The sequence below is a fragment of the Tinamus guttatus genome, unplaced genomic scaffold, assembly GCF_059628265.1.
Source record: "Tinamus guttatus ecotype Peru unplaced genomic scaffold, ASM5962826v1 Tinamus_guttatus_pri_ptg000480l, whole genome shotgun sequence".
NCBI lineage: Eukaryota > Metazoa > Chordata > Aves > Tinamiformes > Tinamidae > Tinamus > Tinamus guttatus.
Window position 1 is genome coordinate 96572 of NW_028289014.1, and position 26436 is coordinate 123007.

The window sequence follows — 26436 nt, forward strand, 5'->3', positions numbered from 1 at the left end:
TATGGTTCTAAGATTCTGCTTGCTTAGTTCTAACCAGGAAAGAAGATGGCTCATGCTCTTCCTGTTCCCATTCCCTGCCCAGTCCAGCTCGGGAGTATAAAAGATGACTCTCTGGAAGCTCAACTGCATGAATACGTCAGGCAAGGGAACTATGTGAAAGTGAAGAAGCTTCTGAAAAGGGGTAAGAGTTAACAACACAGGAGCAGGAAAGAGTTAATTTTTGATGCAATTCTCTCTCGTTGGTACTGTTTCGAGTAATAATAATTATAAAAATGTTCTGAAGGCAGAGCATTAGAACTATCTGGTCAGCAACCCGGGGCATTGCCCGGGGCGGGGCCTAGGCGACTGCGCGTGTGATTGGCGGAGAGCGGTGGTTCATGCAAATGAGGGGGTGTGTCCCCATCTAACGCCCCACGCTGAGGATCGCGGGGCGCAGGAGGGACCGGGGGTCGCGCGCGGCGGGGGCGGCGCGGGGCGCGGGCGGCAGCGGCGCCGTCGGGAGCGCGCGGGACGCGCGCGCGGGAGTGTCCGTGAGCTGGGCACGGGTGCGCGCGCGTGCGGTCGGCGGCGCGCAGGGTGATGGGCAGGACTATACTTTCAGGGATCATTTCTGTAGTTGGTAACTAGAGGAGTGTGATCGAAAGTGTCCGGTCTCGCAAGCCACGAGGAGGAGCCGCGGTGCTCTCTCCTGAGCGCGAAGCGGGTGGCGGTGCTGCCTTGGCAGCGGCCGTGACCATTGATGACCGTTCCTGCTTCCCTTGGGGAGCAGGAGGGAGAGAGCACGGGCTGAGTGGTTTGCCAATTTTTATCATGGTGCAAAAACAGAGTCCAAGAGGGTTTCCCCAGAGAGTTCTGGTTTCTTGAATTGCAGCTGAGCTGTTAGAGCAGAGCCCGGGGGAGCTGAGCGCTCCCAGGCCGGGTGCGGTAGAGCGGTGCGGTGCCGCTGAGCGGAGAGGCAGCCCGGCGGGGCACAGGGAGCCGCTCTCGGCTCTTGCCGTTCTCGCCGTGCAGCCGCTGGGAGGGGATTGGAGGCCGGGGACGCTGCTCGTAGTCGCTGCTCGGGGCTGTCAGGGAAAGCGGCTGCGAGAGCGCCCGGGAGCCGCGCGAGTGCGAGGCCCTTGGTGATGCCCTGCCGCTGCCCCCGCGCTTTGCAACGGGCACTGACCGCCGACGTGAGAGCCCTGGTGCGACGGGGCCCGCAGCGGGGCAGGTCCCGGGAAGAGCGTGCAGAGGGCGGCTGGCGCGGTGCCTGCGTGCGTGGGGAGGCGGCCGTCCCCGCTGCCCCGGGAGCGCCGCGGAGCGGTGTCGGCGCCGGGTCCCGGTGCGGGCGGCAGCGCGGGCCGAGCGCGTCGTATTGCGCGACGCGGGCGGGGCCTGGACAGCGGCGGCTGCGATTGGCGGAGAGCGGCAGTTCATGCAAATGAGGGGGCGTGTCTCCATCTAGCGCCCCACGCTGAGGATCGCGGGGCGCAGGAGGGGCCGGGGGTCGCGCGCGGCGGGGGCGGCGCGGGGCGCGGGCGGCAGCGGCGGCGTCGGGAGCGCGCGGGACGCGCGCGCGGGGGTGTCCGTGAGCTGGGCACGGGTGCGCGCGCGTGCGGTCGGCGGCGCGCACGGTGATGGGTAGGACTATACTTTCAGGGATCATTTCTGTAGTTGGTAACTAGAGGAGTGTGATCGAAAGTGTCCGGTCTCGCAAGCCACGAGGAGGAGGCGCGGTGCTCTCTCCTGAGCGCGAAGCGGGTGGCGGTGCTGCTTTGGCAGCGGCCGTGACCATTGATGACCGTTCCTGCTTCCCTTGGGGAGCAGGAGGGAGAGAGCACGGGCTGAGTGGTTTGCGTATAATTTTTTTGATGGTCCAAAAAAAGGTTGATGTGGAATACGCAGCAGAGCTGTATTCTGAGTCCTATGCAGACTTGTTCTACGGGTTGGTTTATCATGCTAGAGCAGCTCCCTGCTGCCTTGGAAGGACAGTGCCTGCTGCTCCCAAGCCCCTCTGTGGGACGGTCTCTGGGCAGCTGTGCTTAGCACCAGCCTTTCACTGGTGGAAGGGGGAGCAGCCAGTTTCCTGTAGGCCTTAATGTGCATGGAAGGGCTGGTTCAGTGAAAGGGAATACTTGGAAAGATTGTTAGTATCCCTGGGCCATTGCTCACTCTTCCCATTTCCTGCTGCACTGCGGGAGTATGGCCGAGGGCAGCTCTGGCAGTGCAGTGAGCTGTTCAGCAGAGATCGCTTGGGGTTAGGGAGAAACCGCTTAATGCTGTGCTCTAAGCTTGGCAGTGCCAGGAAGGACAGGGTTGTCATATGGGGAATTGGGATAGCAGGGTGTCCCTTGGACCAGGCTGTGGGAGAAACTGCCTTATATTACTATATTCGTTTCATGGAGTTGGAATCCATAGTATTCTGACTGATACAGAGGCAAAAAGGAGAGTGCTATGATGGTTCTCTCTGGGGTCGTTATAGTGGGCGCAAAGGTGTGTGCTTGACAGTGGTGGTAGGAGTCAGGTGTCCTCCTTGGAGTGCCAGGACCCAAAGTGCAGTGGAGCCTGGACTTCTCCTGTTTGGGGGCAGGGGGAAGAGGGAGTACGGAGCGAGTAGGTTGTGTCCTGCACTGGAAAGAGCAAATGCTTCACAGCCCTAGTGAAGCTTGGAGGGAAGTCTAGACTTTTGTATCAGCCCTTTCCATCTTGCGGGTTTCTAATGCTGGGCTCCGTCGGATTTACTTAACGTTCCTATTGGCAGCCGTGTTCCCCTTAGCGAGCTGCTTTTCCGCCAGCGCTGGGGACGGCCGTGACCGCGGCCCGGACACTGCGACTCGCCGGGCGCCGCCTCTGCGGCCGCTGCGCAGGGCAGGGAGTGGGAGGCGCCGCAGCCTCGCGGGGCTTGGGCGCCTCCCCGGCAAGGCAGCGGCGCGCGTGATTGGCAGAGAGCGGCAGTTCATGCAAATGAAGGGGTGTGCCCCCATCTAGCGCCCCACGGCGGGGATCGCGGGGCGCAGGAGGGGCCGGGGGTCGCGCGTGGCGGGAGCGGCGCGGGGCGCGGGCGGCAGCGGCGGCGTCGGGAGCGCGCGGGACGCGCGCGCGGGGGTGTCCGTGAGCTGGGCACGGGTGCGCGCGCGTGCGGTCGGCGGCGCGCACGGTGGTGGGCAGGACTATACTTTCAGGGATCATTTCTGTAGTTGGTAACTAGAGGAGTGTGATCGAAAGTGTCCGGTCTCGCAAGCCACGAGGAGGAGGCGCGGTGCTCTCTCCTGAGCGCGAAGCGGGTGGCGGTGCTGCCTTGGCAGCGGCCGTGACCATTGATGACCGTTCCTGCTTCCCTTGGGGAGCAGGAGGGAGAGAGCACGGGCTGAGTGGTTTGTCTGTTTTTATCATGGTGCAAAAACAGAGTCGAAGGGGGTTTCACCAAAAAGTTCTGGTTTCTTTAATTGCAGCTGAGCTGTTTGAGCAGAGCCCAGGGGAGCTGAGCGCTCCCAGGCCGGGTGCGGTAGAGCGGTACGGGGAAGCCGAGCGCTCACAGGTCGGATGCGGTGGAGCGGTGCGGTGCCGCTGAGCGGAGAGGCAGCCCGGCGGGGCACAGGGAGCCACTCTCGGCTCTTGCCCTTCTCGCCGTGCAGCCGCTGGGAGGGGATGGGAGGCCGGGGACGCTGCTCGGGGCTGTCAGGGAAAGCGGCTGCGAGAGCGCCCGGGAGCCGCGCGAGTGCGAGGCCCTTGGTGATGCCCTGCCGCTGCCCCCGCGCTTTGCAACGGGCACTGACCGCCGACGTGAGAGCCCTGGTGCGACGGGGCCCGCAGCGGGGCAGGTCCCGGGAAGAGCGTGCAGAGGGCGGCTGGCGCGGTGCCTGCGTGCGTGGGGAGGCGGCCGTCCCCGCTGCCCCGGGAGCGCCGCGGAGCGGTGTCGGCGCCGGGTCCCGGTGCGGGCGGCAGCGCGGGCCGAGCGCGTCGTATTGCGCGACGCGGGCGGGGCCTGGACAGCGGCGGCTGCGATTGGCGGAGAGCGGCAGTTCATGCAAATGAGGGGGCGTGTCTCCATCTAGCGCCCCACGCTGAGGATCGCGGGGCGCAGGAGGGGCCGGGGGTCGCGCGCGGCGGGGGCGGCGCGGGGCGCGGGCGGCAGCGGCGGCGTCCGGAGCGCGCGGGACGCGCGCGCGGGGGTGTCCGTGAGCTGGGCACGGGTGCGCGCGCGTGCGGTCGGCGGCGCGCACGGTGATGGGTAGGACTATACTTTCAGGGATCATTTCTGTAGTTGGTAACTAGAGGAGTGTGATCGAAAGTGTCCGGTCTCGCAAGCCACGAGGAGGAGGCGCGGTGCTCTCTCCTGAGCGCGAAGCGGGTGGCGGTGCTGCTTTGGCAGCGGCCGTGACCATTGATGACCGTTCCTGCTTCCTTTGGGGAGCAGGAGGGAGAGAGCACGGGCTGAGTGGTTTGCCTGTTTTTATCATGGTACAAAAGCAGATGCATCCTTGATCCGTATTTTTACCAGCATTTCGGGGACTAAGGTTGTGTCCTTGTAGATATCCTTTCTACTTGTTGTGGTTGTGCTATTCCTGTGTTTTTGTTTTGTTTTGTTATGCAAGCAGATATTTTTAATATTGTATCTCCAAAGGAATGCAGTGTTCAGTTTTAGACTTAAAGATACACTGCCCCCCCCTTTTTCCCCTCCCCTCCTCTCCCTTTTTATTTATTTTTATTTTTTTTTTTAATAGGAAAACCAGAATCCCTGAGATTTTCCTAATCTACTATTTCTTTGCAGGCATTTCTGTCGATGCAGGAAATTCCTTGGGCCAAACCTCTCTCTTCACTGCTGCGTTGCTCGGTCTGGGTAAAATAGTGGATGTGCTGTTGGATTATGGCTCAGACCCTAACCAGTTAAGTAGAAAACATGCATTCCCATTCTTAAATTGAAACTGGTATCATCATTTGATACTTTGGTCAGCGCAGTGCGTTTTTTTTTTTTTTCCCTGCATTTAAATGAAGAAGTGCTTTAGATGCTTGTTACTATTTTACCCTAAGATCCTTAGAGGTAAGTAGGTACTTAATTTTCCTTACCTCAGATTCTAAATCTTGTTTTTCGGGAGTACAGACACATTCTAGGTCTTTTTTTTTTTTTTTCCCATTGGCAGTGCTAGGTGAGTATGGTAGGGGTAGGCTGAAACATTTCTCCATTAATCTTCTGCAGTCGCTGCTATGACGGAAGCACCCCGGTCCACGCAGCTGCCTTCTCGGGAAATCAGTGGATTCTTAGCAAGTTACTAGATGGAGGAGGTGATCTGAGAGTGCATGACAAAGATGGAAGAAATCCACAATATTGGGCAATGTCAGCTGGAAAAGAAAGTAGTGCCCAGGTACATATACATTGAGTATGTGCTAGGGATGTGTTCACGTATTCACCTTGTATTGAAGAAACTTCAGCATTTCCAGGAGAAATTACTGAGGTTTTGTGTGTGGAAAAGATATTAACTATTTATTCTAATGTTAACAATGGTGTTCTGAAAATAACTTTTGATTCAGATTAATTAATTAAAGTTTTACTAAGGTGCAGGGGCCTGTCTGGATCTGTAACCTTTTTGTCTGCTATGCCTGTGTGCTATGAGGAGCATAACAGGCCCTTGTTTTCCCTCCCTGATGTACGCAGCTTGTTTGCACACATGTGTAATTGAGGAATAAACTCATCAGAGATTTTAAAGCTTCTCAGAGGTTCTGTGTACCTCAGGCTGTAAGTGATCACCGTCAAGAAACAAAAATGGCATTTTTGTTATCATGGTAGCATGGTAAAACACCGGTTTAAAACTGCAATATTATAATGTTCCTCTTTCATGTTGTCATAATAGTCTTCTAAAATGTTAAAATTTTCAGTGGGTGAATGTCTTTGAAGTGTTAGTCATTTTTGTTTGAAGTTAGCTATTTTACATTTTCATGGGATTGATTTTTTTCCAAGTTTTTCTACCTCTCTATTGGCTAAAATTACTATTAAATATGGCAAGTAATAAGTTACTTTTTTTCCTTAGTTGGGATTTATGTATTAAAATAAAATAATCTGCAGTTCCAAGTTAATGTTTTTCCCCCCATCTCCTTTAGATATTGGAATTTATACAGCGCTGTGCATCACACATGCAGGCCGCCATTCAAAATTTTCCCTCTGATCTGCTCAGGAAGGTTGACTCTCCAAAAGCCCTAATCTGTAGTCCATCCAGGTTTGGTGCTCTCGTTCAAGGGTAAGAATTTAATTGCAAGTATTGAGGAAATGAGCTGCAAGGAATTTAAATTCCTTATTCTAATATCTTAAACTTAACATGGTTTTGTCTTTTTTGTACAATCTCTATTTTTGATATTCAGAAATGTTGAGAATCCTCTCAGTAGATTTCTGAAAGGTGGAGCTAATTCAGCTAGGAACATTTACAGCTTTGGTTTTGGGAAGGTAAGATGCTATGGATAATAGTCATATGATATTAGTACAGTTTTTCATGTTTTTAAAATACGTGTTTTCTTTATACCAATTACCCTACCTATTTTATTTTTAATTATTAGTACATCCTTATTCCTACTGAAATGGTGGGAAAAAAACTGTGGAGAGCCCAGATATTCAGGCTTTTAGTGATGCATGAATTCTATCAGAGGGAGCTGTTTTGGGACAGTAAAAACTCAGCTGTGAAATTTCACCTGTGGCTGTTTGAGCTGCCCTTATTTCAGCATCAATAGAGAGTTAAGTTTTGGTATTGATATCTTAACAATACTGAAATATGAAAGTTAAATTTTTGCATTGCAGTGATTGTGTTAAAGTTTGCAGGGAGTCTGTGGTGAATGTGACCTTGGGAGCTGGTGCATATTCCTTTTGGTTATGCATTGCTTTTGTTTCAGTTTTATCTTACAGGCAGCAGACATCTTGGGTACTTGGCCTCTCTCCCTATTATTGGGGAAAAAGAAGTGGTCCAGGCAGATGATGAACCAACATTTTCCTACCATGTTGGACCATACATGGTCATGACAAAGTGAGTAGGACTCAAAAGGATTTTTAGGATCTCTCAAGCCTCTGGATATGTGTGCGTGGCCCGTTTGTTCAAAACTATGGTGAGATGAAAGTTGTAAGGGCAGCCTGAGCCTTTTTTCTTTGTGTCTTTTATTTTTTTTTGTATTCTGTAGCAAGTAGTTTTGTCCCAAAGAGGCATCCAGAGAATCAGCAAATTAGTGATTTAATTCTCCCAGAGATCTCACTTATGTCACAGTGGCCTGGGGAGCTTTTGCATCATCATTGTTTGCCTTGGGTCATGGGAAGGTAGTGTCTTTGGACAGGAAGCCTGTCCTGCTACACCTCGTCTTTAACAGGATGAGAATGAATTGCTGATTTGAAAGACTGAATGCCTATTGCCTCAATCGTCAAAATAACAGCTTGCTTACTGATGGTAGGAAACAGCATCTGAGCTGTGGGAATTACAGAATTATTTAAAAATGATCCTGTAACTGGAAAAAAATAGCAAAAAGTGTCTGTGGAAACTCTTCTTATAGCTCAATGTGGGGAGGCAGCAGAGTTACAGTGAAGGAACTCAGCTTTGAGCCTCATCAGAACTGCAGTAAACTGCGTTTCACTGATCTTCTCATTGCAGAGCAGGAATATAGCAGGTAAGAAAGAATGTAAGTGCTCCAGGGGTTTGGATCTCTCCAGGGATGTGAGGAAGTGTGAATAACCTCAGGAGAAAGGTTGCACTTTCTTTCCAAATGAGAAATACATGTTGTCTTCCATCTCTCTGTCTCTTCCTACCTCCTTTCCCCCTGCAATGGCTCATATGGGAAGGGATGAGCTTCCCATCTGTATGGGAATGTCACTCATTCCCAAATGCCTTGTAGCCAATTATTTTATTAAATATTTATTTTTGTGTATTTTAGCAATAAGTTGGATGCGTTCACGTTATGTTGCTAAAAAGCCCTAGAAGGCCAGGACACTCTTTTAACCTCAGATTTGCCTTAAACTTTTTTTCCGTCTCCCTTTGCAGTAAACTTCGTCATCCTCATTTGCTGCAGTTGATGTCCGTTTGTCTGTCTAGTGACTTGGAGAAAACCCGTTTAGTGTATGAGAGGGTTAACTTCGGTTCTCTGTACAGCATCCTCCATGAACGGGTAATTGGAATCTTTGCTTTTTAAAACACTAATTAATTAAAAGGTGAAAGTTCAGTAACTAGTTCTGTAATTCTTGCTCAAAGAACAAAAAGACAAAATCATCTCTCTGTGTCTTCATTCCGGGTTCTCTCTTGCCCTGAATGCTTGTGTTCAGTTTGTCACAAACTGCCTGTCCCCTGTGTCCAGCAAAGTCTTCAGCTCAGTTGCAGTCCACTTTCACCATCTGGTTTGTGTTTCATTATCGTCACTCACAATTCTTCTCCTCTCTTCTTTGGTTTTGAATCCTAGTTTTTCTTCTTTAAGTGGCTGAATACAGACACTGAAGTTCCTGGAGAGATGTCAGGTAACAGCAGGAAATTCTAAGAGTTGTTTCTGCTTCAGAATGAGTTCAGAGTTATTCAGTATTTATTTTCTTAATTTCTGTTTAACATATTACTATTTGATTTGACCCTGAGCACATAGGCTTTACTCAGTAAGTGTAACTTGTTTGGTCTTTACTACAGTATGCTGAATTTTTGCTTTCTTTGCCTCCTACTGTACAGTAAGTTTTTTCACTGTATCCAGATTTATGATCTCCAATGCCAATTTTAGACCTTTTTTTTTTCAGCGTTTGGAATTCCCTGTGCTGCGCATGGAGACAATTCTACATCTGCTGCTTCAAATTAATGACACTTTGCGTTTTTTACACTCCCGTGGCTTCATTCACCGCTCAGTTACCTCCTATGCTATTCAGATTGTCTCTTCTGGTGAGGCAAAGTTATGCAACTTGGAATACATGATAGAGAGGTAAAGAATTGCCCCGCTGTTTCTGTGAAAGGGACAAACATAGCACATTTCAGTTGCACTTAATTCTTACGTTTTAAGTATTTTGTAACATCTTTGCAAAATCAGTTTGTTAATCTTGAGTGTTATTTACAGCTACCATGTTTTTAACAAATACAGCTTAGTGTGAAATGAGCAAGAATTAAAAAAGTGCAGTTTATAGAGGAGATAGTCAGCTTCTAGACATAAATATACCCTGCAAAACAAATATTTGACAGACTAGGTGGCACTTTTTTTCTGTTGCATCTGGTGTGAGCATGTTGGCCAGATCTTAAAGAGTTGGTAGTAAAAATGTTATTAAATGTTTTTTGATTGGAGTGTAAATTTTTGAAAGATACTACTTTCACCAGCAGAGGTCTCTAAAGTGTAGGGCTAAAATACAGTATTTACTAATGTGAAAATATTGGGGAATTTTGTAGGTCTGTTTTGGACCTTCTGCATTCATCGTTTTATAAATGTGGGGAGAATAGGAATAATTTAAACAAAAAGAAAATGTGACAAAGTCAGAGCCTTAATTCCAAAACACAGAACTTCTAGCTGAGTGTTATGTGTATCCCAATATCTTTTTTTTTTTTTAATATATACAGCAGAGATGGAGGAGAACACAGTGACCTGACTCGTATTCCTATTCCAGTCCAGCTGTATAAATGGTGCTCTCCTGAAGTAATCCTTGAAAAAGCTGTCACAGTCAAATCAGATATTTATAGCTTCTGTGCAGTAATGCAGGAGGCCTTGACAGGTATAGCTGTAGATTTAGACTTCTGTCACTAGAACAGTCCAATGAATGTCTCTGACTTTTCTTTTTGTAACATATAAGGTCTGTTACGTGTCTTGCAGAAACTCTTCCCTGGAATGGTCATGAAGACTCGGTTATTAAACAGCTCATAAGTTCGGGGCAGTATTTAGAAGCGGACGTCAGACTTCCAAAACCCTATTATGATATTGTAAAGTCAGGGTTAGAACCTAAGCGAAAGAACCGTTCCATGAACCTTCAGGATATTCAGTATTTGATGAAGAATGACTTAAAGGTAACTTTCAGGATTGTAGCCTTTTGTGCTTTTTAAATGGTATTTGGTTAATCAGAGTTAACTATTCAAATTTAGGCTGTTCTGCTTACATCTAGGAGGAAGAATTAATTCTTGTTTCATATCTGAACTTGGGAGTGTCCTTCTGTGACCATGGAGACAAATTGCCTTAAAATAGAAGCTGGAGGCACTGTTTTGTCAAATGTAATTGTATTTTATAGCATTTCTCGTATTACAGGACTTGACTGAGTCACAGACTGGTCGTGCTGATGAAATACCAAAAGCGCAAAGGTCTGCTGTCCTGGCTGACATAAACATCTGTCTGGCGTCAGCTTTTAACTACCAGAAAAGAACACTGGGATTGGAAGGAGAAGAGATCACAGAGATGGGTGCGTTTCATTGCAGAGATGTCATGTTCCTTCACTTAGCAGGTCCTCAGTGCAAGAGGGTCTAATCTTAATTAAAGTGCAAGTGCTTACAGATTTTTGTGACATTTTGAAAGCAGAAGGCCATGAGATTTGGATTCTAGCTAGCAGCCTAATTATTAATATAAACTCAGGACTATACCTCTTATTAGTAATTGAAGTGCAGACATGTCCTCCTCAATAGAGGGAATGAAATGTTGCTCATGAAATAACTAAATTGTATGGACTCCTGAATGGGTGAAAGCAATCTGAAATGGTGGACGTCTGTTGTGTTTTATTTAAGGCAATTCTGCTGCCCAGAGATACTCTGGTTTTCGTGAGGAGTGTGAGCCATTAGTGGATGCTGAGACACCAAGCAGTCTGCAGCCAGCTGCACAGGAGAAAGGCCATCATGATGTAGCTTCTGAACTGCAGGTGACCTGCAGTGTCAGTGATGTGGACGAGAGCCTCTGCAGCTTTGAAATGAATGAAATCTTTGCCGATTACGCAGAATTGCACGAAGACTTTCTGGAAGAAGGCACTGTGTTAGGCCATAATCTGAAGGATAAAAAAGGGCAGCAAAAAGAAGGTAAGGCTGCGCTCAGAGACCTATTTGCATCCCCTGGAAGGCTCTATGAGGAAAAGCCAGTTTATGAGGAAGGTAGCTTTTCAGAATCAGGTACAGAGCACACGACAGAAGAGGAAGAAAGATTAAGTGAGGCATCTGAGCTGTGCAAGCGATCGCAAGTGGGAGGAGATGCAGGGAAAAGAATGAGTAGTCCATCCCAGATTGGGCAGCACATCAGCAAATGTGTCCTCAATCTAAAGATTGCTCAGAGCATGTTACAGCAGGCATCAGGATCCCTGTGCAGAACAGAGGAGAAACTAAAAAGATTAGAGACCGCTGAGAAGCAAAAGAAGCTGCTCCAGGAAAACCAAATGAATGAGATTTCTAAGCGGGTGTTTCTAGAAAGATTCTGGAACAGATCTGATGACAATCCTCAAAATACCAATAGCTCATTTTCCAAAGTTAATGCCTTTGTATGGAAGGCTATAGGTCCACCTTCAAGTAACTATATTCCACCACTGATAGCCTGTCAGACACAAGGAATTTTGAGTGAAGACCATTTCCAAACTATTCCAAAGGCAGCTGAGAGAACATGGGCAATCCCGAATGAGCAGGGAAAGTGCTTTCATCAAAGGAATAAGACTGAAAATGAAGACAGACTCAGCTTCAGCGCAGGGAAAAGCCTGGATGATCGAATGGACTTTGATCATGAGGTAAAGTATTGAGCAGAGCAACTGCATTTGACTGCCATGTTCTTTAGTAAAATCGTGATAGTCAATAGACAGGGTTCTGGATGCTGTTTGGAAGCAAGGGCAGAATCTATAGCTCTTGTACCTTTTAAAATATGTGTATGCCAAACACATGGTTCATGGAGAAGAGAATGGTGAGCTCAGTGTGCAGGAGAGTCACTTCTTTTGTTTCCCCAAAATACTGGTATTTTGTTTTGCTTTTCCTATATACATTACAGCTGTAATGGCCCTGGATTGCTCTAACTAGTAAAGTAGCTTCATGCCTGCTTGTTGTACTGATAGTCTGTGACGTGAAGCGATTCAAATTTTACTTAAAAAATGGCCCTGGATTTTTGTGTCCTGGTGATCGTATTAATGTGCACAATTTTGCATGCAGGAACACATCATTAAACACATACTGCTCAAATTTGTCCTAAAAAAAAAAAAAAGGACACATAAGGAGACCTTGCTGTATCTTCTCCATCTGCCGTTTTTCTTTGGCTCACAGTATATTGATAAGTCTTTTTCTTCGTGGATCCTTAGAAAATAATTATAGATCTTAGATGAAGTTAGTCCAGTGCCTTAGCAAGGAAAAAAATCTTATGCTAAAATGCAGGTGGGACTGAGGGGTTGAAAGAGGAACCAGAAAAAGGTGTTAGGGCCAGGGGTTGTATACTTGGCTATGAAGCCAGAGCCAGAGCTTCATAATAACTTCTTAATCATCTTCTTTATTTAAATACAAGTAAGTTAACATGGTTAGCCCAAAGAGAATGGTAAAGAAATTTATGCACATATTTGCTGTGGGAAGAATCTTGAATCGTCTAGATTCATTCCTTCCCTGTGTAAGCTCATGTTTTCAGTAGTCTTGCACATATGTGAATCCTGCTAGATATCTGTAGCAGGGTTTTTACAGGGTTAAGATCTGGAGCTGTCATCCTTTCACAAGTGCTGCCACTGAAATAAAGCCTTGGGAATACAGTTTGCACGGTCAGGTTCTTAGTATGCCTCGTAGTTCCAGTAATAATTGCCACAAGAGTGCCTGACGTGTGCTGAATCACGGCTTGTTGGACTCATTTCAGCAATTACTCCCACGTGTATCTCAGCGAGGCAAAAAAAAGTTCAACTTGCAGCCTCAGAAAGGGGGTGATTCACGTCCTGCAGCAAGTGGAACTGAAGAAGAAAGGTGGTGAGTTCTCATCATATTCACAAAAGAATTAATTCCAGCAGACTCATCTCACTAGAGCCACTGTCAAAAGTGGACACATCCAGAGTCACAGATGACATTGAATGTTTTCTCAGCAAGCCAAAAAAGCCACTCGTCCAATTAGGACCCTGCTGTGACTCATTGTCAGCCGCAGAGCTGACAGGGTAACTGCTGCGACGAGGCAGCTACAGGGAAGGAGCCCTGATCTGACAGGCTCCAAATGCTTCTCTGCTGATCGTCTGTGCTCGCCACCCAAGGACTAGAATTGGCAGAGGTAGAAACTGGTTTGATCAATGGTATTTCACTATATTAAAACTAATTTTAAAATGTTTAAATTATTTTAGTATGTAGAGAGATGTATATTTATGGGTATGTATATCAGTAGACATATGCAAATATATGTGGAAATGTGCACATTTTTCAAGGGGTGCTGTCAAGCAGGTTGGTCGTGAACTGTGACAATGCTGAAGGAGAGCAATCTGATAAGGAAGTTTAAAATAATACTGATGCTGGTCAGGGTGGATCTGCTGTTCATGTGCAGCCTCATTCAATTCTAAGTGGAAACACTTGAGCTGTCATAGCTGTAGGGCTGGCCCTATGTTAGAGAGTGTCAAATATTCTTGCTAAACTGTGCTCTGAGCCTTTTAATTAACACTGAAAAAACTTGGTGTTTTACTGACTTGCAAATACTTAACACAATATGCTTGTGAATTAAGTTGTCTCCTAACAATCTGTTTTAGGTGCTGTCCCAAATCAACGCCTGAAACTTACAGTGCCAAAATAAGTGAGGAGAGAATGATGCAAGCAGAATGGAGGAGTAAGTAAATTGGTGTTAATTCAACATTATAGTTAGTGAGTCTTGCTTGTAGGTTGGTGTATTAAAACTTCATATATTTTTGTCACTTAAAGATCTGTATGCCTTAACTGCTGTAGATCTATGAGGCTGTTCCTGGAGGAAGACAACATGAGTAGGATCCTGTCTTGCTCATTCAGAGTGTGGAGTGTTCCTAACAAGAATTTTGACCCTATTCTGAGGATATAAGGGAGGGACAGCATAGAGGGTAGTGTAGCAGTGACCACTGGGTGGCAGTACAGCATGAAAAAGTAAAAACAAACAAACAAACAACAACAACAAATGAAAAATGTTTTTATAAAGACCTGGCCACATCAGCTTATGCAGATTTTAAACTTTCCTGAAAAGAGAAGTGTCTAGCTGTTCCATTGATAAAGAAATCTACCAGCTATAACCTTTCCATTTCCAAGTCTGCAGACACCAGGAAACATGGGGAGAGTTTTGACAGTTCAAATTCTGTTTTGTGGACAGATAACCTCTTTCCTTTTGTGTAGCTGAAGTAAAACACATGGCCAGAAGAGTGGCTTCAGGGCAACTAGAACTCATCTCTCCATATCCTCTCAGTGAATATACATCTGAAAGTGAAGCTGAGAGCGTAAAGGAAGCCTTTCAACACGTCACTATCAGAGCCCAAAAAAGTCAAGACTGGCAAAAAGATGGCAGGTGGAAGGCAGGTGAATGTGTCTGGCATCTGGGTGGCGAGGGGAGGTCTGAATCTGAGGAGAGTGATCTGGAATCTGCATTCAGAAGTTTTGGAGGTAAGGCTGCAGAAAAAAGAATATTTGGTCTCTCAAACTCCCCCTAGATTTTAGCTTCTGTCCTTGTGTTACAGTAATAGGTTGCCTTTTCTTCCAGAGTCTTACCCCAAAGCAAATTAATGGGTTAGTCTTTGAAGAACATAATACTTTGCTTGCTCTGTTATTTATGTTTTAATATTTGAATGTAGTGTCCACTGAGCTGAGAGACCCTTCAGCATTGATTATCTCATCAGCAGTGGAAACCCAAAGCTTTCAAATCTCTGGGACATGCTTTCCTTTATTTTTTCTCTTGAATCAGACTGGCAAGATACTTTTTCTGTAGCACTGTAGCAGATAAGTGCTCTCATAATGGTTGTGGATAAAGGAACAAGGAAAGCTTCACATGTCTAAATTAATGATATGAGTGCTTAACTGTATTACGGCATGTTCTGACAGATTATGTAGCTTTACTGTCCTTATTCTCATTGATATTCCATCAGTGGTCCTGACCACTCAGTCTGCAATACTCTTTGCATAGTAATTGCATCCGTTGTGACATACTAGGGAGAAGTTGCCAGTCACCATCCGAAGATGAGCAAGCAGAGTCTGGAACGGCCCATCCAAAGAATCCAGTCATTCCTCAACAAGTTGAGAATCTTTCCAGTGTATGTATAGCAATCTAAGAAATCTCGTTTTTGCTAGTTTTCTGTGAAACAGTTTAGCCTAGTCTCTGCACAGTGGACTATGAAGACAGTAGCTAGTGCTAACTTTTCAGTTGCAATCTGATCAGCCATCCTTCCAACCCCCTTTCTTCTATTAAACATGAGGGTAATCTTAGCAGCAGGAGCTAGGACTGAAACAAAATGATCAAATTAAATATTGTTTCAGCTTGATGTTGTGTTTAACATTATTAACTAAAATGCATCATCTTTGTTAGGGAGTAGAGAAAGCTTCTTAAATAATAGCATCTTTCACAGGGGCAGTCAAAGGAATTGCATTGTTTCCCTGATTCATCTCCTGATGTGTCTGAAGAATTTTTGACTCCTGATCCTGATTATTTCTTTCCTCCCACTGTTCAAGAAAACTCAGAACTAGAGGTAAAAATCACTGCCTAGACAGGAATGAAATCTAGGTGAAGGGCTTTGGAAGTAGGCTGAGAAAAGTTGAAGGCTGCTGGTAATCTCAGCCTTTCCTTCCTAGTTCTATCCAGTGCAGCACTCCATGGTCTTAAAACAATCTTCATTCATATCCTAAGAAAGACCTGAAACTAGTTGCATGAATTATTAAAACCAATTCATGCTGTTTGTTGATGCTGTTCACAGTGGCCAGCTCTTTAAAAAACTGTCGGTCTCTCCTTTGTGATAACTTCAAACACCATCTTGTAGGAATTGTCCCACACTTCACAGCTTGCCTTTGACAAATTGAATTTGCTTCCCCTTTTCCCCCTTCAGACCTCAGATCCTGAGGACACATTAGAAGATACCCAAGAAGCCTATGCACAGAAACAACTACCTGGTGGTGCTGGATCAGGTATTGCTATTAAATGTGCTCTTTATTTTGAGGAAACGTGAGTCAGCAAGAACAAATCTTTTGTTGCACTTATATTTTTGTCAGCAGAATTCCTGTTAGAAAGCTGAAGCTAGATTCCTTTGGGTTGCTTGGTCTCTTATTCTCCATTATATTAATGAGACTTTATTAAGTCTTAATTAATGAGTACACGTACGATTTTGGAAGACGAGGCTTGGGCATGGTGGCCGGGTTGAGTGCAGTGTTGTGCACTTGCTGTGTTTCAGCTAAAACTCTGCCTGCAACCTTTGCTTGACATTTTCATATAAGTTGCTATGGTGCTGGAAACAACCAGATTTGTTTTCATACATTAATAGTCTTATTGTTTGAAGTCTCTTGAATTTAAGAATTGTAAGAGCTGACAACCTATGTGCGAAATAATGCAAGGATCGGCCTCGTTCATCTCTTCTATTTATTATTTGTCTTAGCTCAAATTTGTAAATAATGCAGTGTTCCTGAATGCTCCAGTGGTTGACTCTGGCAGCTGCGGTATGTTTATGAAAATGTGTCTTTAGAAATGTGTTTGTCTTTTGACAACAACAAAGGTCACGAGAACTAAAAAATACAATAAAGTTGTAATTTCCTGTTCAATGAGTTGTGTCATTTTCTTTTGTACTTGCAAAACCCAATAACAGGGAACATTTGTTATTTGTATTCAGGAGGAAAAATATTATTCTGCAGCACAGCAGCACAGAATTCTGGCAGTAACACATTAGGAGTGAATCAGCTTAGCCATATGCCTGTAGCCAGGTAGAAAGACTATTATTTTCATTGCTACTTCAAGCATAAATTAGGTTATAAATATGCTCTCTTTATTAATTCTGCTCATATATCTAATATTCAAATAGGATGCCAGTGGTGTTTTTTAATGATGAACTATGTTTGATATTTTCTTGGCAAGAAAATATTAAAAGGACTTTCACCAGTCTCGTGGGGCTTTGTCTTTTACTGTGCTTAATATCTTTTTGTCTGCCTAATGAGGGAGATAAATAGAAAAAAATAAGTAATGTATATTACAATTCCTTTTACTGAGTGTACAACAGTCTGATATACAATAGTCTTAAGCAGAGCAAAGATAATTCAAATTAGGACTTCTGTTCACTGGTTTTAGATTTTTGTGTTAGAGCTCAAATGGTGTGAAGAGCCTGCCTCTTCCTTGCCATGGAAAGACTGATGCAAGTCTGTTCAGTGCAGCTCACCTAGAGATGATATTCCCCCTAGCTTTGCTCCTTGCAGTCTCGTTATCTATCAAACATGAGGGTTACATCCAGTATTTCTGTGAATCTTGTATTGTCCTAATATCTATAGAGATGTCACCAGAATCACCCTGCAATTCTGTAAGAGGGGTGTTCCCGTAAGGAGGCAGAGAGAGTCAGCAGTAGTTTTCATGCTGCTTAAGAGCTCTCCTTAGCTCCTGTTTTTTTTTCCCCTGGAATTAGCAGTTGCTCGATTTCTCTAGAGTGGGAGTAAGAGCTAGAAGTAAGAGCTAGAGTAAGAGCTGTGCTTACTGTCACTCTAGAGAGACTGACTTACCAGTGCCAAAGGTAGGGAGCAAGTGTAAATAGTTGGCCTTATAGTGAAGGTCAAAATTTGTAATTTTCCCTCCTATTCTCTATACTGTCTACAAGTCTGTAATAGGCTTAAAATTGCATGTTTTGTCTAGCTCTCCTTTCCCTGTCTTCTAAGACTTTAAGCAAAAGCTTTTTAGGAGTTTGTCTGTCCCAGAGACAAGGTAGTCCTTTGAATGTATTTAGTATTTTTTCTCTTTAAAAGTTATTTTCATTGTTTTTCAAGAAGATCAATTAATCTTACTCCTCCCCACTCCACCCCCTTCCTCACTGCAGTGTTGAAGCAGCACAAGAAGTGATGCTACAGGAGCCGCAGAGGGAATCCAGAGAGAAAGATGTGTAAGGCCACAGACTGTTTCCTACTGAAACTGCAGCAAGTCGGCTTAGTATCATTCTGCAAGTTTTCTATTGATATAACATGAGAATGTATGACAGACCAAAACTGAGAGGCAGAATACTATTTAAAGTATTGAAATAATACTTTTCATAAGAAGAGAGGCTGATAAAGAAGAGCAATCATACACCTTACCTACTTGAAATATTTTCATGTTCATAAGCAATTAATTTAGTATAATTTGGGTGTATCTCTTCATATTTTGTAAGTATTGCTCGTTTCTTCTGTACAAAATAGAAGAAATTAAATTATTTTAAAAAGATTGCTAGTGTTTAGTTACATAAATATAATTACAAAAATAGGCTGGTGATTGTGATTCTTAGGAACAATTAGCAAATTAAGTTTGTGACTTTACTAGTAAAGTTAGTTTGTTTTTACAGATAGTTGGGATTTTACTGATTGATAACAGTACATGATCATTACATGAGAAGAGTGTAAACAAGAGTATATCTTGGAGATGTTAGTTTTCTTAATATAACAGTTCTGCATCTGCTTAAAAATATTTGTGATTTGAGTAGACATCGCTGCCAATGCAGATATTTAGCAGTTTTACCTTTAGCTACCTACTTCTTTAAAAGGCTCCTAAGATTTAGTAAGTCTTAATTTAAAAGCTCTTCAATTTTAATTAAGTCTTGGGATCTTCCTTTGGCTTTAGAAATAGTTCTGTATCTGCTGGTTCCTATTTGAAGCCTTTGCCCTCTTTGGAGGCGATTTATTGAGTCTCTTCTTGTAAGAGAATTATTAAAAGGAAGAAGCCCTGTAACGTAAGGGAAAGCTGTTAATTAACTTTTTCTGTCTCTGCAAGATCATTGAAGATGGCGTTCTTAAGCCTTCCAAAAATTCTGTGAGAAGCTGTCAAAAGGAATGTCTAACTTCCTCCTGAAAAGCTAGGCAAGACTGAACAAAGTGAAATTTAAAGAACTTGAAAAGAGCAGAATTTTGTAATTCAGAAGTGTAAGAAGTAGATATTCTAACTGTCAAAGTATCTTTCAATTCTTTAGATCACTGACAGATATTCAGGATTTGTCAAGTATTTCCTGTGAGCAAGAGAGCTACTCTAAGGCTATGAAGTGTAAGACACCCAGAGCGAGTCACGCACCGACGAGCGTCAGCACCCCGCTCAGCTCAGGTAGCAGCAGAGGGGAGGGCAAATAGAACCAATTACTGACCTAACCTTTCTGACTTGGAATAAATGATCATAGAAACAGTATACTGTTGGTTTGAAGTCTTTGTTTTGGTCATGGTAGTTGCCTTATTGTAGCTAAAAGCCTGTTTAGTCAAAAGGACATGCAGAACTAAAGGGGAATTTATAGACAGACAACTAAAAAAGGCAGTATCTGAAAGGTCTTAGAAAAATAGTTATTTGACAATTCATGTTATGGTAGCCTTCATAAATCAGAAGCGATCTTAGAATTTGAAACTGATAGAGAATGATAAATGTAGGGGTTTTCACATTTTAAATCAAGACAAACACCTAGTACATTTTTAGTGCTGCTAAAGTGATCTCAGCATTGTTGAAATTAAGTGTTGTTTAGGGGGTAATGAATTACCTCGTGCTTTGCACTTTAATTAACATTGTGCAATAGAGTAGTAAAAAGTTTTTAATTGGCGAACTCTTGGGCCATTAGTGTCTGAGATAGAAATCCCAGGCAGAAGTCTGCTAAGAGATCACTTTAAATAAATTATTTAGTTTCCTGTTTATATTAGCTTCTGCACAAAGCTTGCTATGCATCTGCTCAATTGTGACCAAGTTACTAAAAAAAAAAAAAAATCAGCTCAGCCATCTTTTTTAATCCTAGAGGAAAAGCTTCCAGTAGCCATCGAGAGATACAGACACTGTCATGAAATAGAGATGGATCCGGCCTCTTGGGTTTCCCAAGAGGTTTCCTCTGCAGTGTCCAGCACATTCACTACAGCTTACGAAGAAGGAAGGGACACTCAAATTACTTCTGGTTCTTCAGAAACTTGCTCCTCTGGATTGAACAAGCCCGTAAGTCTAGAAAATAATACTTTTTGCCAGCCACACTTTTAAAATCTTTTAAAAATACTTTTCCTTAAAATAAGTGCAAGACAAAACCCAGAAATATTATGAGTGTTTTAGATATTCTTTTGTTATTATGAAGTTGGTTTCCATTGCCGTAATGAACTGCCGTTTGCCTTGCATGTGATGTAGCAGTCTTACAACGTCAAGGTAGTAAGTATCAGCAAGTTAATTGAGTAGAAAAGGTCTGTTTTTGTCAGCAGGGTGGGAGGTGAGGGGAGAGAAGGGGAGCTGGTCTCCTGGTGGATGAGCAGCAGGTTGCTTTTCTGGAGCAGTGGGAACTCACAACTTGCTTGTGCGCTAGAGCTTTTTGACTCTATGGACGTGAGAGTTAAATCTGAAAGAAAGTAAATGCTTGTGTTCCTATATCACGTAAAAAATATGTAAATTTCTGTGTGGAACTGAAGAATTCTTAAAATTGTGGTTGGAGAAGGTAAGTGAGCATGTAAATCAGTGACTCCTTGAGGAAGAAAATTACAGATGGAAGCCTTCTGGTAATAAAGGTAGGTTCATGCATGCAAATGTTCGGAAAGCCCTTGTATTAAGGGATTAAGTTTGTCCCTTTTACTACATGCACAGACTTGGCATAATGTTATCAACCCTGCTGCATCAGAAAAATCCTCTCTTGAGCTGACAATTTCCAAGGTCACTGTAGTGATTTCCCATAACCTTTTTGGAATTGAGGATATTCTGGAGCCACAACATTATCTTAACTGCCTTTCCAGGCTGTTTATGTATAAAATAGTTGCCTTTATGCCTTTCTTATTGTTATTCATTGAGAAGCTGTCATTTAAAAATTAGAGTTTGTTCATCCAGAACAGTAGTAACCACATTCACTGTCGACAGGGCAGCTCGGTGGCTTTGACCTTGCACAGCAGACTGCTGGCATTCATTAAGCCCATTAAAAGCACTGTGCTGCCTTGACTGGCACTGTGGAGGTATTTGATTATTTCACTTTCTTGTCTAAAATTTCATCTTTGGTTAAGAGTATGAAGCAACGGGTTCCTTCGGAAAGCAGTGAGCAAAATTTGCTTTTGATTACAAATTCTTAATTTATGGGGGAATCTCTTGCTTTTTATGGATGTGCTTGACTTTAACATTAAAGATTCAAAACAGAGAGTGGAATCTTAAGAGATGCAAAAATTGTCTTTTGTGAGGTGTTGGGTCTGGTTTTCCACATAGATTATTTAATGGTTAAAGTTTATGTTGCTAACAGTACCTTAAGACCAGGAAAAAGTCTCATGAAAAGTAATCAGAGTAAAATTTTTGAAATGTCTGACTTATCTGGGTGCTACTTCTGTATTCATATTCTGAGCTGAATGAGCATCTTGAATTAAAAATTAGTAAGCTGTTTACTGCTTGCTTAAGAACTTGCTGTTTTGAACTTAGTATGTTAAAGAAGAGGATTGAAGAAGTTTGGTTTACCTTGTTTCATTCTGTATGATCTTGCACAGAGCAGGTTGTCAGTAATTGCTTCATCTGTGAGAAGCACCAGGAAGGAACCCGGTAAGTCTATACATGAACATTCAGCTTTTAAAAGAATTTTTACAGCTTTGTTTTTTCACATGAGCACCTCCTTTATAAGGAGAAATAGCAGTACAATAATTGTATATTACTAGTAACTGTTAGATACAGGTGCAGACACAAAATCTAAAACCTAAGAACGCAGAGTTCTGCTCAGCCTTCATGTGAAAAATAAATTTTACTGGCTTGAAACTTGCATTTCAGGATTGAGACCTTTATGTGCAAGTCTAGCTGTAGATGAGTTTTCCATTTTGAGATTATTTAAGGACATTTGGTAAAATGTGAATGAGCCAGGCTCAGAAAGGTTGATAAATGAAATATGTCAGTAAGAAGCTGTCATAATCAAAACTTAGGTTACAGTTATTAGGGATTAATCACTGTTAATTAACTAGACATTTTCTCTCTCAGCACTGTCACAGACATCTAACCACTTCACTGATGAGCTGCCTCCACCAGCCCAAGAACTGCTGGATGAAATTGGTAAGAGGCACTTTACCCAAAATGGGATGAGGCTTTGCCAGCTGTGTTCTAAAGCCAAGGGCTGTACGTCAGTACAGTCAGGATTTCTCCCAAATCATTCACTACTAAAATACCTAAGAGCTTCAAATTTAGTCAGTAAGGTCAGTGATCTGGAAGTTAGGCACCAACAGCTTAAATAGCTGGCTCCCCAAAATCAGTTAATTTTTGAAATTCCTGCATTTCACACAACAGTTAGTTTGTAGATGTAGACTAAAATTTTCCCTGTCTGTTTACAAAAATACAGGCTGGGTAACTGCTTTATTCAGGTATTTTTTGCAGATCTTAGCTTGTGATTTACATTTCTTGTTGTAATTGCGTAGATCGTCAGACCAGAACACAGTGTAAAACTCATTATTTTCACTAGTGTGTGTTTCAGAAAAATTTACCTTGGTTGTTCAGCTAAAACTCATCCTAAGCAAGCACCACATTTTTTGAATAACTAAGTGTCTATAGGTCCAGTGCTGGTTTTGAAATGAGGCACACAGGCCTATGTTCCGATCTCTTTATTTCCTCTTTTACCAAAACAAGGAACATGGAGACTGGCATCAAATGAACGAACTGTGGTCAGGATCACCTAGGTTTGGATAGATAAAGAAAGATGGTACCCTAAATGATATGGAGTCAACTTAAAAAGAATGTCTAGATCAGTAAGGAAATATGCTGTTTTTTGTCAGAATATTTGAAGCAGCAAGATTGCACCACTCAAGACTTCAAAGAGAAGGCATTGCATGACTGTGGTGTGCCAGTAAAAGGTTAGTTGACAGTAGTCCTGACAGATTATAAATAGGAAACACCTTTTGCATTATTGCAAAATTACTTGAATGCTCGTAGCTGTATGTTTAGCTGTATGACAAGCTTTTGAGGGACATTTTTGGATGGACAGTGAGTAATGTTAGAGGAGCAAAAAAGCTACAGCTTTCTTCAGAGGCTATGCCCTGCATCTGTTTCCAGTGAGTCAGAAAGTGAAGTGGAAGAGCATGAGTTAGTTTGTACAAAAGCTAAATAGAATAGTCACTTGAGAATGATATTGGGCCTTGTTTGTGTTCTCCTACAGCTTTTTTAGATCCTTTCCATTTAAAGTTGTTACCCAAAGGACAGAAGCGACTTGGACTTTATTCATAAGAGTATCTTGTTTTTAGGTGGTAAGGAATGCAGCAGCCTCTACTGCTTACTGTTCAATCACTGTGGTTTTGTTGTATTTGCATAAAGTACAGTTATTTCAGACTCCATTTTTGTGACAGCCTACTGCTTCCTGCTTATCATCGCTTAGCAGAAGGTGCCTGAATATATTCCCATGCTGTAGGGAGCAGAACTTAGAGATAAGTCCAGGCAGGGGGGAGAGGGAATATTGTTGGATTTTGCCAAACAGGGTAACAAACTAGCATCCACAGGTTTCCTTTTGATTTTTCTCCCATATCTAAGTTAGTAAGGGGAGAGATTAAAGATTAATTTCCACGTTTTAGTATGAAGCAAAATGTTCACTCTTGTGAATCTAAAAAGGTGCTGCAGTAAAATATTTATCTAGATCTTGCTGTTGACCACTTCTAACTTAGTGTGAATTTATGTGATTGGTGGAAAATCAGACGATCAGTGAAAGAATAACTGAGAAATTTCCCAAGTGCAGTAAATAAACCCACATTTTCTTTACTATAAATACTTTTTTTTTTTTCCTGTGTGAATAGTTTCTGATCAAATTAAGATAGAAGACGGAGAGGCAAAAAAGGAAACTAAGAGGAATGAGAAGAGAGATCATAGCTTATGGACTGAAGAGACGTTAAATCTAACAGAGGAAACAGAAAGGTATGAAAAAGACAAAGCTGATAAAGATGACATTTCTGAGGCAGATTTGACTATGAATTGTGAAATTTTAGAATAATGACTGCAGTATATTTTGTCAAGTTTCCGTGTTTATAATAAGTCAGTTCTGTTAAGGACTCTGGTTGTGCTTGTTTTCTTCCAAAATGTGTAATATTAAACTTGTCAGCATGCATTTTAAATCTTTTATTCAACAGGGCTCATTCTACTCTTGATGATATTTTAGAAAGAATGTGTCATATGATTCCTGAAGATGGGGAGAAACAAGAAGAACTTCAAGTGCACACTCCTAGGTTAGTCGATAATTGATACTTTGTTCTTAAGTTCATCTTATGTTCTGTGTACAGGCCTATGTGGGAATTTTTAGAAAATTCTTCACATTCTGCTGCCGTTCTTCAGGCAGCAAAGTAGGAATTCCCCAGGAGGCAACAGGCTGAGCTGCTAGTCCCAAATTGAGAGGGAAAATAATAGTATGCTGAGATGATTTTCTGTAGGTGGAAAGCAAACATTTCCAATAGACTTGGAAGGTAGTGCATCATCTTTACAGAAATTAGAGATAATTTGCGAGAGTGGTGGATTTTTTGAGATAATAAGAAAGAAGAACATATATTTGGAGAACAGAATCATGAAAGCTCTTTACAAAAGATTTTAGAGAAGAATTTGAGCAGACAATTGCACTCTGTCATAACAACGTAGGTAGTACTGAATAAAACGGCAGAAATAATACAGTCATCACTTTTTAAGGAAAAAGAGTATATGTCCCAAATACTTTTTTTTTTTTTTCCCTTTAGAAGCAAAGATCAAAACCTATTAACTCTGAACAGTTCCACACTATGTCAGTATGGACTTACTAGCAAACACAAAATAGTCTTCTGTTTGGCATCAGGTGTTTTTTTTGGACATAGAAGGCAAATGTTGTGATAACCGGGATCTTACTGGTAGTGTGGGTAGATTCCTGCAATATATACACAGCCATGTTCAGGAAAGGTGCAATCCAAAGCCTGTTTCACAGTCAGTCAAATGTAAAGCACTCCTGTTGTCTGGGTGTGTATGTGTGCGTATGTATGTGAAGCTGCCCAGTGTAGGTCTGGGCAAAAATAAAAGCAAGATGTTTAATATCTGTTTTAGTGCTTTGTATTCAGTCTCTCTAAAGGAAAATAGAGGATTGCAATGAAATACAAATTTCTGTCATTCAAGGGCTGCAAAACTGAGTGATCCAGGAGATGGTGGAATAAAGAATGGAGTAAAGGAATGCAGAACAAAGGGAGAAAGCAGAGAACCAGAAAGCTGTGCCAGGAGTCCAGAAGGTCCTATTCATCTATAAAACTGCTAGATGCCTAGCTGGGCTGTAGTTCTTTTATTGTATTGTTAGCACTGAACTTACTGAGCTTGCACAGAGTAGAATTCTTAATAGTTTTTGTTCTTTTCCTGGTTCCTTTGCCATTTGGGTACTGTTTCTTCCCTTTGCTTTTAAGAGAGGAAGCCACTCTGGACAGGAAGCTGGTCAGAACAAGAAGAATGAATTAGCATCTAAAATTCAAGAATCAAAAATAAGCTGGCATTTTAGCCCTTTCACCTTAAAAAGGAGAAAGATCATCTCCTTCTGGTCAAAATTTCCAATTTTCATAAAGGATGATCAGTGAGAAAATCTTTGCCCATAGGGGAGCTGAGTTATGGCAAGATTCAAGGGTAAAAGGAAGAAATAAGATAACAGATAAAGATTCCTGTGCTTCACCTGATTTAAAAAAAAAAAAAAAAAGGCTGGTGTTTGGCAGCTCAACTATAAGGTTCCCAATATTGTCAATATTTGTCACTTAAAAACTGCTTTGTAAAAATACATAAGAGCTTGTGTTTCGTCTGGAAAGAAAAAAGAAGAAATTAAGACAGTCGCTTTCCATTTTCAGGATTTTGGTTGCACAGCATTAGCAGATAAGGCCCCCTTTGCTATCATACTTCTAGAGAATTAAGATCAGGCTTCAGCTTTTGAAGAGAGAATATTTTCTCATCACAAAGAAGGTCTTGGGTAATATACCTTACAGAGCAACAGAACTGAGGCTGGTTTCTGATTACGAACGCAACTTAATGGATTAGCAAAGGGAACATGATTCTTCATGCTGCTAATGTGCACACAAAATCAGAGCTTTCTCTTTGAAGTGTTGTGTGATTCTGTTTTCTTCTTGGTTCCCTGTTGAATTTACATGTTTTTGTAGACCCACATCATGAGGATCAGAAATTCCGCTTACGGCGTCGGCTCTCTTGGCCTTCTCCATTCAGGTGAGCTTCTTGCAGTTAAATCAGGCTTTTGGCAGAGATGAGAACATTTGTGTGTTCCCTCTCAGTTTCTGTGCCCGGGAGGCAATAGGGGCACTGTGAAATCCCATTCTCTTCAGCTTGCATGCGTTGATAGAAGGAGAAACCAACCATGTAACTCCCGTTTGTTTGTTTGTTTTTCCCCTACAGGGTAATTGTATTGGATCAGAGCAACTCTCCTACGTGATGAAAATGGACAGAGAATAAATTCTAATATATCACCTGCTTACTGCAGCTTGGCCAGTAGAC

General features: G+C 42.9%; 1 protein-coding gene and 4 non-coding genes across 5 annotated transcripts; all 5 read left to right on the forward strand.

Annotated features, from left to right (window-relative positions):
* Window positions 1–45: 45 nt before the first annotated feature.
* On the forward strand, window positions 46–26436 carry TEX14 (testis expressed 14, intercellular bridge forming factor). Its single transcript, XM_088533060.1, has 31 exons — window positions 46–181; window positions 4751–4865; window positions 5177–5342; window positions 6076–6212; window positions 6334–6415; window positions 6856–6986; window positions 7501–7614; window positions 7986–8109; window positions 8717–8895; window positions 9519–9670; window positions 9769–9959; window positions 10195–10345; window positions 10665–11641; window positions 12736–12842; window positions 13601–13677; window positions 14208–14471; window positions 15015–15115; window positions 15428–15547; window positions 15902–15980; window positions 16676–16766; window positions 17861–17923; window positions 18980–19107; window positions 19778–19968; window positions 21474–21525; window positions 21952–22023; window positions 22737–22814; window positions 23745–23862; window positions 24075–24170; window positions 25075–25184; window positions 26088–26151; window positions 26338–26436. Exons 1-31 carry the CDS (start codon window positions 46–48, stop codon window positions 26372–26374), a joined length of 4503 nt encoding a protein of 1500 aa, XP_088389186.1. The 3' UTR covers window positions 26375–26436.
* LOC148592914 (small nucleolar RNA U3) lies at window positions 586–795 on the forward strand. The gene has a single exon (XR_015913851.1). It is a non-coding gene; the product is annotated as a small nucleolar RNA U3 (small nucleolar RNA).
* LOC148592915 (small nucleolar RNA U3) lies at window positions 1623–1832 on the forward strand. The gene has a single exon (XR_015913848.1). It is a non-coding gene; the product is annotated as a small nucleolar RNA U3 (small nucleolar RNA).
* LOC148592916 (small nucleolar RNA U3) lies at window positions 3146–3355 on the forward strand. Its single transcript, XR_015913850.1, has one exon. It is a non-coding gene; the product is annotated as a small nucleolar RNA U3 (small nucleolar RNA).
* Window positions 4213–4422, forward strand: LOC148592917 (small nucleolar RNA U3). Its single transcript, XR_015913849.1, has one exon. It is a non-coding gene; the product is annotated as a small nucleolar RNA U3 (small nucleolar RNA).